This window comes from Odontesthes bonariensis, chromosome 5, assembly GCF_027942865.1.
Source record: "Odontesthes bonariensis isolate fOdoBon6 chromosome 5, fOdoBon6.hap1, whole genome shotgun sequence".
Taxonomy (NCBI): Eukaryota; Metazoa; Chordata; class Actinopteri; order Atheriniformes; family Atherinopsidae; genus Odontesthes; species Odontesthes bonariensis.
In genome coordinates, this window is record NC_134510.1 from 37,917,503 (window position 1) to 37,934,968 (window position 17,466).

The 17,466-nt window shown below is 43.3% G+C and overlaps 1 protein-coding gene across 3 annotated transcripts in view; it reads right to left on the reverse strand.

Moving 5' to 3' along the window:
- Positions 1-17,466, reverse strand: part of gabbr1a (gamma-aminobutyric acid (GABA) B receptor, 1a) — a 180,949-nt gene that overhangs the window by 107,225 nt on the left and 56,258 nt on the right. For all 3 annotated transcript variants that reach the window (XM_075466322.1, XM_075466321.1, XM_075466323.1), the window contains exon 7: positions 12,514-12,674. In XM_075466322.1, the coding sequence (XP_075322437.1) occupies positions 12,514-12,674 (161 nt within the window). The remainder of the gene's footprint in view (positions 1-12,513; positions 12,675-17,466) is intronic.

Consider the following 17,466-nt stretch of genomic DNA (forward strand, 5'->3'; position numbering starts at 1 on the left):
TTGTCCTCTGCTGCTTCTCCTGCTCTGGTAAAAAAAAAAACATGGGCCCCACCCCAATCCATCCTGGTCCTATACCAGTCCCTATATTTATAGGGAATGGACCCACAGTTCTTCCTGTCTAAAGGCCGGCGCACACCTTTACGATTCGTGTACGATTTTGTCGGCCCGATGACTTCGCATGGGAATCGTAAAGGTGTGCGGTAGCAGCCGACAAACGATTTTGTCGTTTGTCGTTTCATCGGATCAAATCAAACATGTTTGATATTTCCGTACGGATTTTCCTTGTGCCGAATACAATCGTATGTGTGTGCGGTCTCTGTTCCGATGTCATCGCGCAGGATTATTTAAACAGCCAATGGGAATAGCGCACTTAGTCACGTTGGACGACTACAACACAAACATGGCTGCCTCCGGTTTGAAAGTCACGTGATTTGTGGCTTCCTATTTCGGTCATGTGATAACATTCGGTCAAAAAACTCGTAGGTTCGCAAGTGTGTGCGGTGGACGTGCGAGCGTGTCAAATACGGTCCGAATTGTTATCCCGATCACCCGACAAACGATGCAACGATGACATCGTAAAGGTGTGCGCCGGCCTTAACTTAAAACAAAGAAACAAAAAACAAACAATTATTAACCTACAAATAAATTCTCAAAATATAAAGTAACCCAAGAATAAATTTGAACAAAATTCAAAGTAAAGAAAGATAAGGAATAGATAGCTCCAACACCCCCCTTTCATTGAAAACTGAATAAAGTAACCTATGAATCAAACATGGAATGTGGAGCGTTTGTGTAACAATTCTGCTCGTGAAAATGCACAAAGCAAATCCCGCTGGTGTGACGAGCATTTCGTTATCTCGAGAAAACGGCACCTGTGGTGCATCATTCGGTAACCATGGAGACGGCCTGGTCCCCTCAGCTGGTCACTGATGAAGTCGCCTACATCAGCAGGATCACTGAGGTGTAAACGCCTGCTGAGCTGCAGTCGAGCCGGCCGTCTCCGGCTACTTTATTCAGTTTTCAATAAAAGGGGGGTAAAAATGGGTAAAAACCTTTGCCAGAAATACATATAAACACATATAAACAGGGGCGGACTGGGGAGAAAAAATGGCCTCGAAAACCATCGGTAAATTATCTCGTTATCTCGAGAAAACCATCAAAAAAAAGTTTATACGTACCACGTCCGCTCTGGGCTTCCGTACAATTATTCCTTAAATAGTGAAAGTTTAAATTAATACGCTAATATCACTTTTGATAGTTCCTGCAGTCCAAAGAATCAACTTCTAACAGTCAAAGCTCGTTCAGTTATTTGACCTGAAATGGCAGGTGAGTGTTAGCGCTGCCCTTGCAGCCAACAGAGAGAGAAGGTTGATTTGCCAGGAAGGTTTCCACTTTATCACTAAAACAAGCAGCAGGAAGATGTGTTCCGGCAGGCATGAAAATATTATGTTCTTTAATGGATTACTTCTGTGGTGAATGAGTGTGAAAGTTCTCACTTAGTCCGTCTTTAATCACCGGGATAACAGCATTAGTGTTACTGGGAAAGCGGCCTGACGATATTTATGTGAAATCGGGGGGCCGGGAGGCTGCAGGTTCTCTCCTTAATCAGTCGGCACCCCGGCTGATTCCATAAAAATCTCTTCCTCCTCTTCTGTGTTTCTCAGTGAAATCAGCAGGACCCGAGCCTGCAGCCAGCCGAGCGTCCTTAGAGTACAGTACATTTCCTCATAACCACCAAATTCTGTTCATGGGAGGAAGATGCAGATTAGCTCTCAGAGCTTTCTAAACGCCTTTCGTCCCAAAGGTTGTTTGTGTTCTCCGTCACTGTGGCTGCACGCTGAGGAGAAGTTCGTTAGTTTTCTGCTGTTACAGTATCTTAACCTCGCCCTGATGAGCTGTAATTCACCAGCCTTACCAATTATCTTTAAATTATTTAATCAATCTATCATTGCATTGCAGAACCTTAACAGCAGCTTGTTTTTAATCAAGTTTCCAAATGACTCGCTGCTTATAACATGTAGAAATTAGAATTTAATCAAGGAGTGAAGCCTCTGATCTCGGTGAGGTTACGGAAATACCCAAACTAAGACAATTTCCCTGGGTAAAAATAAAAAAACAAACTTTAACCGTAGGCTATTTAAATAAAGTCTTAATAGCTCGGCTGCAGAGCTTCAATTTCAAAACAGGATTATTACAGCTGAATGTTTGTCGGGAAAATATAGTAGCTCACATTATTCATATCAACAGTTTTACTGGGTGGTAAACACAATTACCTGTGTGCAAATATCCCTTAAAAAGCTTTTAAATGCCTCCGCCATCATGTAAAAATAAACGCCCGTTCCATCACCGAGTGAACGGTACCAATTTATTTCAGTTTGCAAGACAGAAAATAAACCGTACATGGTGCTACAAGATGGGAGAAAACACCCGATTCCCGGGAAACACGTACATGGAGCCTGAGAAATGGATTTAAAAACAATCCACCTCCTACGTCTGATCATTGATCATTCTAACAAGAATTTACTGCAACGCCATCCAGCGCTCCGACTGCGACTGAAAGGGAGCAAAGTCTGAAAAATGACTGTTATCTCTGCAGAACTGTTGGCTGCAGGCTAATGCTCCATACATTTGAAGCACTTTTTTTTTTTTACCTCGTCCATGTTCGACAAATATCTTTCATTCACACATTTAAATGCTGTTGAGAAACAGAAACGGTCCATAACAGTAAATAAACAGTCTTAGCTTTATCTCTAAAGCCACGAGTGGTTCACAAACCAGTGACCAAAGACAGGTAAACAAGCAGGGAACCGAACCACCGACCACGACATATTAAAGGGATAGTTTGCCTTCTTTGACATGAAGCTGTGTAACATCCCATATCAGCAACATCATTTATGAACATCTTCTTACCCCCTGCTGCGTCCTGTGAGCAGAGTTCCAGCCTCGTTTTGGTGTTGATGAAGGTAGTCCGGCTAGTTGGCTGGGGTTTAAAAAATAAAGCGTTTAGCTTCTCAAAACAATATGCGTTCAACAGAGTAATACATTTGCATCACAAAATCGTTCTCCAGGAAAAAGTCAGACCTCACAATCTCTTGGTCCTATTTTCTCTCCCTTCGTATCACTGCCTGCTGCCGCCTGCCGACAGCCGCGCCTGTTACGGTGTTTGCTGCACGGTCTACACAGCAGGCAGTGATACGAAGGGAGAGAAAATAGGGCCAAGTGATTGTGAGGTCTGACGTTTTCTTGGAGAACGATTTTGTGATGCAAATGTATTACTCTGTTGAACGCATATTGTTTAGAGAAGCAAAACACTTTATTTTTTAAACCCCAGCCAACTAGCCGGACTACCTTCATCAACACCAAAACGAGGCTGGAACTCTGCTCACAGGACGCAGCAGGGGGTAAGAAGATGTTCAGAAATGATGTTGCTGATATGGGATGTCATACAGCTTCATGTCAAAAGAGGCGGACTATCCCTTTAAGTGTGCCGCATGCATAATCCTGCTGCAGAATTGCTGCTTTTTTTTAATTCGATATGAAGTGAAAAGATGAAGACGAAGCAGACGACACCAACATGACAGTAACCTCCATCATAGCGGCCGCAAAATGTTTTCTTACGTCCACAACAATCATCGTCAAAACTGAACGTAACTCAAGTAAAAACACAACCAACTCCTTGAGTTGAACTCATTTACGGTGAGAAAACATTCACAGTCCAAGCTGCCGCCACCTGCTGTTGATGCGATATTTTTCAAGCCCAAAAGAAAGATATTAAAGACGTTCAGTGCAGCACTTCCTGAGCTGTAGTTTTATATAGTTAAAGTAGGAGGAAGTGGTTTCCTCAGAGCTTTGACCGGCAGGCAAGGTGAGGGAGCGCTTAACCCCCTGTGGCCAAGATACGTATTACAAAAACAAACATTCATTCATCTTTTCAAACGTTAAAAAAACAAAAAACAAATGTACAATAAGAACCTTAAGAACTGGCCAATTAAAATAAATAACACTTTATTACATTCTTTAACTTGGAAATATAGATGTTTCACAGACTTTTCAGTAACTCAGAAATGTGACAAAACATTTAATTAATTTCTGTAAACATGTCTTTTAAAGTCAAAATCATTTTTGTTTGTACCCCACAAAATCAAATCGTACGCTACAGACAATCGTACGCTACAGACAATCGTACGCTACAGACAACCGTACGCTACAGACAATCGTACGCTACAGACAATCGTACGCTACAGACAATCGTACGCTACAGTCAATCGTACGCTACAGACAATCGTACGCTACAGACAATCGTACGCTACAGTCAATCGCACGCTACAAACAATCGTACGCTACAGACAATCGTACGCTACAAACAATCGTACGCTACAGACATTCGTACGCTACAGCTACAGTCAATCATATGCTCGATCGATCGTACGCTACAGTCAATCGTACGCTAAAGCTACAGACAATGGTACACAAGCATAAAGGACCCAAAGACCTCGATACTATAACGTAAACCTCTATCTTCTCATTTTCTGTCTTACACGATGTAGTTCTCTTTCTGTTTTCTCCCTAAAACAAAGACATTTGTTGAAAGTCTTCCTCTTTAATACAAGACCAAACAGAGGAGAAAAAGCAAGCAAGGAACACATTCAGTGACTGAATCTGGACTATTTCCACCTTCATCTTATGCCATTAAAAGGCTGTAAAAGTACATAATTGAAGGTTCTGTCCTTGCATTAAACTGCAAAACAGCATCAGACTGTCTACCTGAATCTATGCAGCCGGTAACAAAATGGGAGCACCGAGCAGTGAGAGGTGAAACAGCTCGCTGTCTCCCTTGTGAAAAAAAAACAGATCGAACAGGGGTGTTGGCAGGTAAGCAATAAAGCCTGAGGAATCTCTGCTATTCTTGGAGGTCTGTCTTCTACAGCTCTCAGGGGTCATCACCATTTCCACTTTCATTTCGAGCCCACCCTGGCTTACGAGAATGCCTGCACTGACAGCCCCCGATGCCGTTTTACGGTCAGACACACATTTACTGTCGCGCACACGCAGATTAATGCGAGCGTGTGCACAGCCGTAAAAATACACACACCCCTGCACTTGTGTCGCTGTCCTTGGTGAAATCTACACCGCTGATATCAGTGTAGGGTGAACATGTCTACATCGCCCCTAAAATCATGCAAGCCCTGGTGTCGAGATGGTTTGAGGAAAATTTTATGGAACAAGTGTTTTCACCTGACAAACAGCTCTCCCTCCCTACCCGTCTATAAAAGGAAATGAAAAGATCACCTGTCGCTATGGGACTGTCTTAATACTTTTTCTTCTCTTTTTTGTTTATAGATGCCAGACACACCTATTATCTGAATAAAGCTCGAAGTCGGAAGCTTGAGTTTCAAAACTTAATCACATTTTAACTACCGATTTGATCTGATTCTATCTATTGTTCTTATTTCTTTCTTTTTTGTTTAAAATTTAAATCATGCTTTTTATTTCTACTGTTTTAATGTATCTGTAAAGCACCTTGTAGTTGAATTGTGCTGTACAAATAAACTTTCCTTGCCATTGCAATTTAGTCTTTTGATTTATTGTAATTTATTTCTTGATTCATTGCTTGATTATTGATTTTCGTGATGTTGTTTTTTGTCATTAATCCATTTGTTGTTTTATCCTGATAAGATCTATTTAATTTTGTTTATTTATCTTAATGGTGAGGTTCTCGATAAGCCCTCCCAGGGTTTCTAACCTCTCCAGCACTGATTCATTGCAGCTTATCATTTATTATCTATTGTATATATATTTATTAATTTATCTCTATTTCTTTCTTTTATGTGATATACTCTTGTTTTTAATATTTTGTGCAAACAAACAATAAACAAAAATTAAGTGAGATGGAAAAAGTTGAAGGCTTGTCATGAAATACTAATTATTACACTCATTATTGATTAGTATAAAAACAATCTGAATAAGGGATATGATGAGGGCTGGGGGGGGGGGGGGGGCAGCCTATGTATTCAGTCTCAAAGCACGCATGGCTGCATCTCTTAATTTCCTCATAATTACATCTGGCACCACATTGCAGGCATGCACGCCAGTGGCCGCGCACGAGGACCACTGATGACTCCCCGTTACACCACACGACGGGAATTTTCTGTCACACGGCTGCCAATTAAAAAAAAGGTGGAAGTGATGGAAGCACCTTGTTCCACCGTTCCTCTGTCTCCACCGTCTCACTCATCACTGTTAATAATTGATCAAAGTTTGCAGTCTCCGCTTTGATATATCCATGGCAACAGCCCTGTGTGGAGAGAGTGTGTCTGCACATACTGTACGGGCGTGCATGTGACTGTTTGTGTGTTTATCTCAAAAGGCTGTAAATAGTACGATGCTGTCACAAGAGGAGCCGTGGAAACGAGTCGTTCTGCTACCACAGGGTATCTGCATCCATTTAAAGGGACAGACCGGGATTAAGTGTTGAGCTTCATGAATATTGGATGATGTTGAACAAGCTTCGTGCTCCCAAACCCAAATGGTCGCAGAAATACTGTGCGTGGGTGTGTTTTCTTTCTCCTATTTGCCCAAAACAAGTCAAACTTGAGTTATTTTCTTGTGGTCAGTGGTTCAAAGGAGCGATGAAAGTTGCTCATCGTGATAAATTCAGCTCCATATTTACACGTCTGCTGCTTTGATCTCGAGCCGGAAAAAAACAAAAGGGGCCAGTTACAACCTTGAGTCTTAATCTCACAGTTAAACACAGGGATGTGCTCACAAGGGGGAGTTCTGCTCTCTGACCAAAGGAGGAAGGGAAGTGAGGTGTAAATACCGCAGCTAATTAATCTTCTCTAATTAGCTTCCTGCCTCTCAGTTGGTAAGATCCTCATTTCTATTCCGACCATGTGAGAAACGTTTGCAATCGGAAAGGTAAAAAACCTCATTCCAAACTGTACTGAGAGCAGGAGAAATAAATTTAACTCAAGGAATTAAGCGGCGTCACTCAGTCAATCGTACGCTACAGATGATCGTACGCTACAGTCAATTGTACGCTACAGACGATCGTACGCTACAGTCAATCGTACGCTACAGACGATCGTACGCTACAGTCAATCGTACGCTACAGACGATCGTACGCTACAGTCAATCGTACGCTACAGACGATCGTACGCTACAGACGATCGTAAGCTACATACAATCGTACACTACAGACAATCGTATGCTAGTCAATCGTACGCTACAGTCGATCCTACGCTATAGCTACAGACGATCGTATGCTACAGACAATCGTACGCTATAGCTACAGACGATCGTATGCTACAGACAATCATACGCTACAGACAATTGTACGCTACAGACAATCGTACGTTACAGACGATCGTATGCTAGTCAATCGTACGCTACAGTCAATCGTACGCTACAGTCGATCGTACGCTACAGACGATCGTACACTTCAGACGATCGTACACTACAGCTACAGTCAATCGTAGGCTACAATCAATCGTACGCTACAGACAATCGTAGACTACAATCAATCGTACGCTACAGACGATCATACGCTACAGCTGCAGTCAATCATACGCTACAGACGATCGTACACTTCAGCTACAGTCAATCGTAAGCTACAGTCAATCGTAGGCAACAGACAATCGTACACTTCAGACGATCGTACACTACAGCTACAGTCAATCGTAGGCTACAGACAATCGTAGGCTACAATCAATCGTATGCTACAGTCAATCGTAGGCTACAATCGTACGCTTCAGACGATCGTACACTACAGCTACAGTCAATCGTACGCTACAGACAATCGTGCGCTACAGATAATCGTACGCTACAATCAATCGTACGCTACAATCAATCGTACGCTACAGACGATCATACGCTACAGCTACATTCAATCGTACGCTACAGACAATCGTGTGCTACAGACAATCGTACGCTACAATCAATCGTACGCTACAATCAATCGTACGCTACAGACGATTGTACGCTACAGACAATCGTACGCTACAGACAATCGTACGCTACAGCTACAATCAATCGTGCGCTACAGACGATCGTATCCTACAGACAATCGTACGCTACAGACAATCGTACGCTACAGCTAAAATCAATCGTACGCTACAGACGATCGTACGCTACAGACAATCGTACGCTACAGCTACAATCAATCGTACGCTACAGACAATCATACGCTACAGCTACAATCCATCGTGCGCTACAGACGATCGTATCCTACAGACAATCATACGCTACAGACAATCGTACGCTACAGCTACAATCAATTGTACGCTACAGACGATTGTACGCTACAGACAATCGTACGCTACAGCTACAATCAATCGTACGCTACAGACAATCATATGCTACAGCTACAATCAATCATGCGCTACAGACAATCGTACGCTACAGACAATAGTACGCTACAGACAATAGTACGCTACAGACAATAGTACGCTACAGCTACAATCAATCGTACGCTACAGACAATCATACGCTACAGCTACAATCAATCGGCCGCTACAGACGATCGTACGCTACAGCTACAGTCAATCGTAAGCTACAGTCAATCGTAGGCTACAGACAATCGTACACTTCAGACGATCGTACACTACAGCTACAGTCAATCGTAGGCTACAGACAATCGTAGGCTACAATCAATCGTATGCTACAGTCAATCGTAGGCTACAGACAATCGTACGCTTCAGACGATCGTACACTACAGCTACAGTCAATCGTACGCTACAGACAATCGTGCGCTACAGACAATCGTACGCTACAATCAATCGTACGCTACAATCAATCGTACGCTACAATCAATCGTACGCTACAGACGATCATACGCTACAGCTACATTCAATCGTACGCTACAGACAATCGTGTGCTACAGACAATCGTACGCTACAATCAATCGTACGCTACAATCAATCGTACGCTACAGACGATTGTACGCTACAGACAATCGTACGCTACAGACAATCGTACGCTACAGCTACAATCAATCGTGCGCTACAGACGATCGTATCCTACAGACAATCGTACGCTACAGCTAAAATCAATCGTACGCTACAGACGATCGTACGCTACAGACAATCGTACGCTACAGCTACAATCAATCGTACGCTACAGACAATCATACGCTACAGCTACAATCCATCGTGCGCTACAGACGATCGTATCCTACAGACAATCATACGCTACAGACAATCGTACGCTACAGCTACAATCAATCGTACGCTACAGACGATTGTACGCTACAGACAATCGTACGCTACAGCTACAATCAATCTTACGCTACAGACAATCATATGCTACAGCTACAATCAATCATGCGCTACAGACAATCGTACGCTACAAACAATAGTACGCTACAGACAATAGTACGCTACAGCTACAATCAATCGTACGCTACAGACAATCATACGCTACAGCTACAATCAATCGGCCGCTACAGACGATCGTACGCTACAGCTACAGTCAATCGTAAGCTACAGTCAATCGTAGGCTACAGACAATCGTACACTTCAGACGATCGTACACTACAGCTACAGTCAATCGTAGGCTACAGACAATCGTAGGCTACAATCAATCGTATGCTACAATCAATCGTAGGCTACAGACAATCGTACGCTTCAGACGATCGTACACTACAGCTACAGTCAATCGTACGCTACAGACAATCGTGCGCTACAGACAATCGTACGCTACAATCAATCGTACGCTACAATCAATCGTACGCTACAATCAATCGTACGCTACAGACGATCATACGCTACAGCTACATTCAATCGTACGCTACAGACAATCGTGTGCTACAGACAATCGTACGCTACAATCAATCGTACGCTACAATCAATCGTACGCTACAGACGATTGTACGCTACAGACAATCGTACGCTACAGCTAAAATCAATCGTACGCTACAGACGATCGTACGCTACAGACAATCGTACGCTACAGCTACAATCAATCGTACGCTACAGACAATCATACGCTACAGCTACAATCCATCGTGCGCTACAGACGATCGTATCCTACAGACAATCATACGCTACAGACAATCGCACGCTACAGCTACAATCAATCGTACGCTACAGACGATTGTACGTTACAGACAATCGTACGCTACAGCTACAATCAATCGTACGCTACAGACAATCATACGCTACAGCTACAATCAATCATGCGCTACAGACAATCGTACGCTACAGACAATAGTACGCTACAGCTACAATCAATCGTACGCTACAGACAATCATACGCTACAGCTACAATCAATCGGCCGCTACAGACGATCGTACGCTACAGACAATCGTACGCTACAGCTACAATCAATCATACGCTACAGATAATCGTACGCTACAGCTACAATCAATCGTACGCTACAGACGATCGTATCCTACAGACAATCATATGCTACAGCTACAATCAATCATGCACTACAGACAATCGTACGCTACAATCAATCATACGCTACAGACAATCGTACGCTACAGACAATCGTACGCTACAGCTACAATCAATCATGCACTACAGACAATCGTACGCTACAATCAATCGTACGCTACAATCAATTGTACGCTACAGACAATCGTACACTACAATCAATCGTCCGCTACAGACGATCGTACGCTACAGACAATCGTACGCTACAGATAATCGTACGCTACAGCTACAATCAATCGTACGCTACAGATGATCGTATCCTACAGACAATCATATGCTACAGCTACAATCAATCATGCACTACAGACAATCGTATGCTACAATCAATCATGCGCTACAGATGATTGTATCCTACAGACAATCATATGCTACAGCTACAATCAATCATACACTACAGACAATCGTATGCTACAATCAATCATACGCTACAGACAATCGTACGCTACAGCTACAATCAATCATGCGCTACAGACAATCGTACGCTACAATCAATCATACGCTACAGACAATCGTACGCTACAGACAATCGTACACTACAGCTACAGACGATCGTCTGCTGCTTTGGTCTCGAGCCGGAAGAAAACAAAGGGCCAGTTACAACCTTGAGTCTTAATCTCACAGTTAAACACAGGGATGTGCTCACAAGGGGGAGTTCTGCTCTCTGACCAAAGGAGGAAGGGAAGTGAGGTGTAAATACCGCAGCTAATTAATCTTCTCTAATTAGCTTCCTGCCTCTCAGTTGGTGAGATCCTCATTTTTTATTCCAACCATGTGAGAAACGTTTGCAATCGGAAGGTAAGAAACCTCATTACAAACTGTACTCAGAGGCAGGAGGAGTAAATTTAACTCAAGGAATTAAGCGGCGTCACTCAGACGGTGTCACAGCAGCCTCTCAGAGCTCTGCTTCTATCCGTTCAGCCGGAAGCGGCGGCAGCAGCAACTCCTGAAGCAGAAGTGATGCTCTCTCCAATCCCTACGAAATCTGTTCATTGCTTTATCTTTATTTTTTACAGCTGCAACATGCAAAGCCGCCCGCCTCGCTACACTTGTAATCAGGGGATGAGCGCACACACACACACACACACACACACACACAAACACATTTCATCTGTTTAGCATTTGACTGCAAAGAACAAGGTGTGACAGAACGCTGCCTTCTATGAGCCCCACATACATCCAGGCAACGCGTTCGCACACATATTTTCACAGAGCTGAAGCCTTGTTTGTTTCTGTGGTTTGCTTCAACGGTAACTGTGTTGCCATGCCAACTCTTCCCTCTTTCTCTCTCAAACACACACACACGCACACACACACACACACACACACACACACACACACACACATCTCGCTGCGATTCTGTTTAACAGGATTCCAATGCAGAGTCGTGTACACCAATCAGAATAAAGCTCGTAGCTAACCAGTCCCAGCGCAGTTAACTGTTTGGAGCCTCGGCCAACTCTCCAGGCATCTGTCCTGCAGCTTGATTGATAACAACCCTCAGCAAAGGAGACGGGAAGGGGGGGGGGGGGGGGGTATCCGCTTGATTTTTATACATTTGAACTCATTCCACTGCATGAGAAAAGGCTCCCTCACCAGGAGAAACTTTCAGAATAACAAATGGAATCTGCAGGAATGAGGACCCCAAACGTAGGGATAAATACCAGGAAATGAAATAAAGTCTAACAGGTTGAGGTGGGTGGGAAACCCGGGGGGGTAATGAAACAAGTTGGGGGTGAATATTAGATCTACTGTGGGTGACATTTTAAAATACCAACAGGATTAATGATTGATGAGCAACAGGCGGGAGGTGTGTTTGCTCATTTAGCAGAATCCACCGGGGGGGGGGGGGTGTGTCCATCATTTTACCAAAGCTCTGCCTTTCAGTCTGAAACTGGGAATGACACATTTGTGTTTGTGGGTTTTCAGCCCAGCACATTTTCACCGGGTCTCCTGAGGAAACAAAGTGTTTGACAGCAGCTCAATAAGTTATGAGATGTTCAGCTCAGAGTCAGTTCCTGATCCCTCCTCCCTGACACCACACATCACCTCACAGCGCGCTCCTCCACACGCACTCACCATGCTGTCGTAGTGGATGAGCTCCAGCTCGTAGTCCGGCAGGATGTCGCTCCTGTTGTTCACCAGGTCCAGCGCCATCTGGGCGGAGGGCATGCACGCCTGGCCGCCCGGCCAGCCGCCGCTCATGGGGAACAGCGCTCCGATGTACAGCTTCTTCTTCCCTGAGGACGGCCGTGGCCAGAGGAGGAGAAGCAGCGTGAGAAGAGACGCGCGGAACAGCGTCGCGCGGTTTACGCGCGGAGGAAACCTGCACGGGACCAGCATGATTCAAGGTGAGCCGCGCGGACGCAGCACGCGGAGCCGGACAAAGGTCGGGCTTGCTCTGTGGGCCAAATGTGCAACTAGATTTTAAGTGAAGTCAACACGTGCGCGCAGAGGGACCGAGCCCGGATCTGCTCGGATCTGTTCGGATCTGCTCGGATCTACTCGGATCTGTAGGTGTTGTGGCAACCAGGTGTGCACCTCTAACTGCCGGAGGATTACTCACGCGCTTCAGCCATAACGCGCGCGGAATTCATCGCGGAATGCCTGATGATTTGGGGACAAAGTCAAACGCGCTTGTCTCAGGCAGCTCGCGGCGGCCGCGTGAGGATGTTGGCGCTGCTCGCTTCCAGATCTGTCAAGTTTTCCAACGGACCCAAACGTTGCTGCTCATTTCCAACTCAATCCAGCCATCAATCAGGAAAAATCAGAAAAAAAACGCGTCTGACACGCGTGACTTTTACGCAAAAAGGACGCGCGGGTAGGACGCAGGAGCCCGCGCGGAAGACGTGAAGCGGGTCAAATGAATGATGGATGGAAGCCGCGGGTGGAGGAAAACAGCCGGAGTGTGAGGAGATGGCGACATCTCTCTCCTCCGTTTTTACGTATTTCCCACAGATGAAACGATCTGAAAGGCGGGCGCGAGAGCTCGAGCTCTGCGTCTGATCCACTGCAGCACCGGATGGCTAAGTGTGAGAGGGGGAGTGAGGAGAGGAGAGAAGAGGAGAGGAGAGGGAGGAGAGGGAGGAGAGAGGCAGCCAGCACAGGCTGGAAATACACGCTGAGAGGGGGAGGGCGCGCGAGGGCGGGGGAGCGCGCGTGCTCTCTAATGACTTACGCGCTGAGTTTAAGTTCAAGTCTGCAGCTTTATTTCGTTTGCGTTTGTGTCGATAATCAATCAAAGATCAATAGATCAGAAGCCATGTGGCATAACACTGACGTCACTGAGCAGCCACGTTCAAGGAAATAATGAGCGCGAGTCCCCTGACTTTAAAGGGATAGTTCACCTGTTTTGACATGAAGCTGTATGACATCCCATATCAGCAACATCATTTGTAAACATTTTCTTACCCCCTGCTTGGCCCTATTTTCTCTCCCTTCATATCACTGCGTGCTGCCGCCTGCCGACAGCCGCGCCTGTTCAAGCGATTGTGAGGTCTGACTTTTTCCTGGAGAACGATTTTGTGATCCAAATGTATTACTCTGTTGAACGCATATTGTTCTGAGAAGCAAAACGCTTTATTTTTTAAACCCCAGCCAACTAGCCGGACTACCTTCATCAACACCAAAACGAGGCTGGAACTCTGCTCACAGGACGCAGCAGGGGGTAAGAAGATGTTCAGAAATGATGTTGCTGATATGGGATGTTACACAGCTTCATGTTAAAAGAGGCGAACTGTCCATTAAACAGAACCAAACAAAAAGCCAACATAACTTTTATTATCAACCTCATCATTTTAATGGCAAAATTTCATATCCATAAATGTAAATTCATGAAAAAAAAACAAATTTTCTTGCCTTTCTCGGTACATGACCTCCATTAAATTCTCAAATAACCAGAAAGAGATTAAGACTGTTGATATCTGTGAACACTGGAATATTTTATTGTGACTTCTTTTATCCCATAGCATATAATATAGAAATGTTTCAAGTGTAATGTAAAAAAAAATTTAAATAAAAAGAAGTTTAAAAAAACAAAATAAATACAAAATACTAATAAATGTAAAACAATAATAATAATAAAAGGAAGTTAAAAAATTAAAAAAATTAAAAAATAATAATAAATATTAAAAAAATGTAAATAAAAGGAAGTTAAAAAAAAATATAAAAAAATAAATAATAATAATGAGTGCAAGTTCCAGTCCTGAGAATCAGATCAGACAGCTCCTCACACAACTAAAACACAGATGAGATGATGGATTACTGCTTAATTACGGCAGCAGAATCCAATCAGAGGAATGGATGCGTCCGGTTGGAGTTAAAAACTTAGATTAAAACCGGGCTCAACTCTTTTGGTGGAGCTGGTGGTGAAGAAGCTGGATCTACATCTGCTTTATTAATGCAGCTCCAAATGTGTCACCTCCAGGCACTTTGTGAGGTCAAGACCTTCTGGGTCATTCCACCCAATGGGTGCCATTTGCTTGTTGAAAGTCTCTCAAATTAAATTTTTCAAAACTGAATCTCGTAACTCCCATTTGTAAATATTCAAAATGTGCATTGGTCAATCTGAAGTAATTTTATTTCATTTTTTTACAAGGTTTTTAAGCCTTGCATTTTTTTTCAGTCCTGTTACCAAAACTCACGTGACTTTTAAAAAGCATGTTTAAAATTATATAAAATATTTCTTTTATTTTCCCCTCAAGAAAGTGTTTGTTTTAAGGGAATGGTTAGTTTTATGTTCAAATAGTTAATATTTGTGACCAAAAAGTCCCCTTATATACACAGAAATTGTGTTTTTCTTAAAGATCCAAAGGCACATTTATCATTTCAATGAGACCCAAAGCTTAAGTTTATCAAATTTATTATCAAGAAACCATTTTTTACTTTGAGTGAATGTATGGGATACCATAAAGCACCGACTCCCTTTATTCTATATATTCTGAAACAGAACAAATGTCTTTGAAAGTACTAAATATGGATAAAAATATGGCTGAAAAAAACAGATAAAGTAGCACTGCTGCTAATCCCTTTATTAATAAGCTTTATTTTGACCTTGTGAGCCCTTTTCAGATCATTAAAGGAATAGTTCGCCTCTTTCGACATGAAGCTGTATGACATCCCATATCAGCAACATCATTTCTGAACATCTTCTTACCCCCTGCTGCGTCCTGTGAGCAGAGTTCCAGCCTCGTTTTGGTGTTGATGAAGGTAGTCCGGCTAGTTGGCTGGGGTTTAAAAAATAAAGCGTTTTGCTTCTCAAAACAATATGCGTTCAACAGAGTAATACATTTGCATCACAAAATGGTTCTCCAGGAAAAAGTCAGACCTCACAATCGCTTGGCACTATTTTCTCTCCCTTCGTATCACTGCCTGCTGCCGCCTGCCGACAGCCGCGCCTGTTACGCCAAGCGATTGTGAGGTCTGACTTTTTCCTGGAGAACCATTTTGTGATGCAAATGTATTACTCTGTTGAACGCATATTGTTTTGAGAAGCAAAACGCTTTATTTTTTAAACCCCAGCCAACTAGCCGGACTACCTTCATCAACGCCAAAACGAGGCTGGAACTCTGCTCACAGGACGCAGCAGGGGGTAAGAAGATGTTCAGAAATGATGCTGCTGATATGGGATGTTACACAGCTTCATGTCAAAAGAGGCGAACTGTCCCTTTAAAGGATGCATCAGTTTGTGAAAGTGATTTTCAGGAATTTGTCCCTTTTTTGATGCCAGCGCCATCAGTTTACCACTGAAGCCATTTCGACATCATGTCTTATTACCATAACATTTTATATCGATGCATCCAGGTGCAGTGGATGGACAGAAGGAGCTAAAACGACCACTTTTCTACACATTTTAGCCCTTTAAACAGTCAGTCTTTCACCCTTAAGAAAGTCATTATTTATGAACCAATAAATATGATTTTTTAATTCATCTGAGAACATCGTGAGAGGCTGCAGCACCACCCAAAACACCCTCCAGAGTTCCAGTTTTCATGTGGCTCAGAAGCCTTCGGCTGCTGTTCTTTTAACCCAGCCACACAGGAGCGGGAACATATCGCTCCTGTTCTGCCCTTCACCGGCTCCCTGTGTGCCACAGAACTGATTCTAAGATGATTGTCCTGATGGTCTTGCTCCAGCCGGATCGGGCTTTTCTCTACACGTTTCTCTGCAGCTTCTTCTTTTAAACACAGCACGAGTTGCTGAGGTTTCTACCCGTGTTTTATTACTCTTATTAACGTGCAGCACTTTGCTCGACCGTTGTTGGTGTTAAAGGTGCTTTAAAGAATAAATTTGGACCGGGTGCTGTAGCTGATTATTGCAGGTCAAACGATGGAGGACGAAACTTTTTATTTATTCATCAAAGAATGCAATCTGTCGGAGTCCTGAACAGCTGATCGTGTGTCGGATTATCCCACCGCTGTGCAGCCCGTCTGTTAATGCATTTAATAAGTTAAATGTTTATTTTAGGGCTGGGCAACGATTAAAATGTTTAATCTAATTAATCACGATTTCCCTGATTAATCACGATTAATCGCATTTGTACACAAAATGCAAAAATGAATCCAAAAGTAGTGTATAGCTTTTAGCATTTAGCTTTATTTTAAATGTGCTGCCATATGAATGAAAGTGCCATAACATTTGTTGTGCAAACACACTTTTAACATCAGCATCTTTCTGTAGTTTTTATGTAGAAGCCTCGCTCCACTGTCTGTTTCCTTGAATGACTTGCTGCTATCAGTTGTGTGTTTTGCCTTTAAGTGATATTTTAGACTGGAACTACTACGCTGAGAAGACAATTCAACTTGGCAGTGTTTACAGATGACTTTGGTTCTGTCGACTCCGCCGTCTGGAAGAACTTTAAAATGAAACTGGCCGAGTAAAAGTTCCGTACCCTTCTCCATGTTTGGTGGATCCGCCGATTACTTTCTTTTCCTGTTCCACAGCAGACAGCAGCAGACTTTTACAAAATAAAAGCCTGTGAGCAACAGACTTTTACAAAATAAAGGCCTGTGAGCAACACATTTTTACAAAATA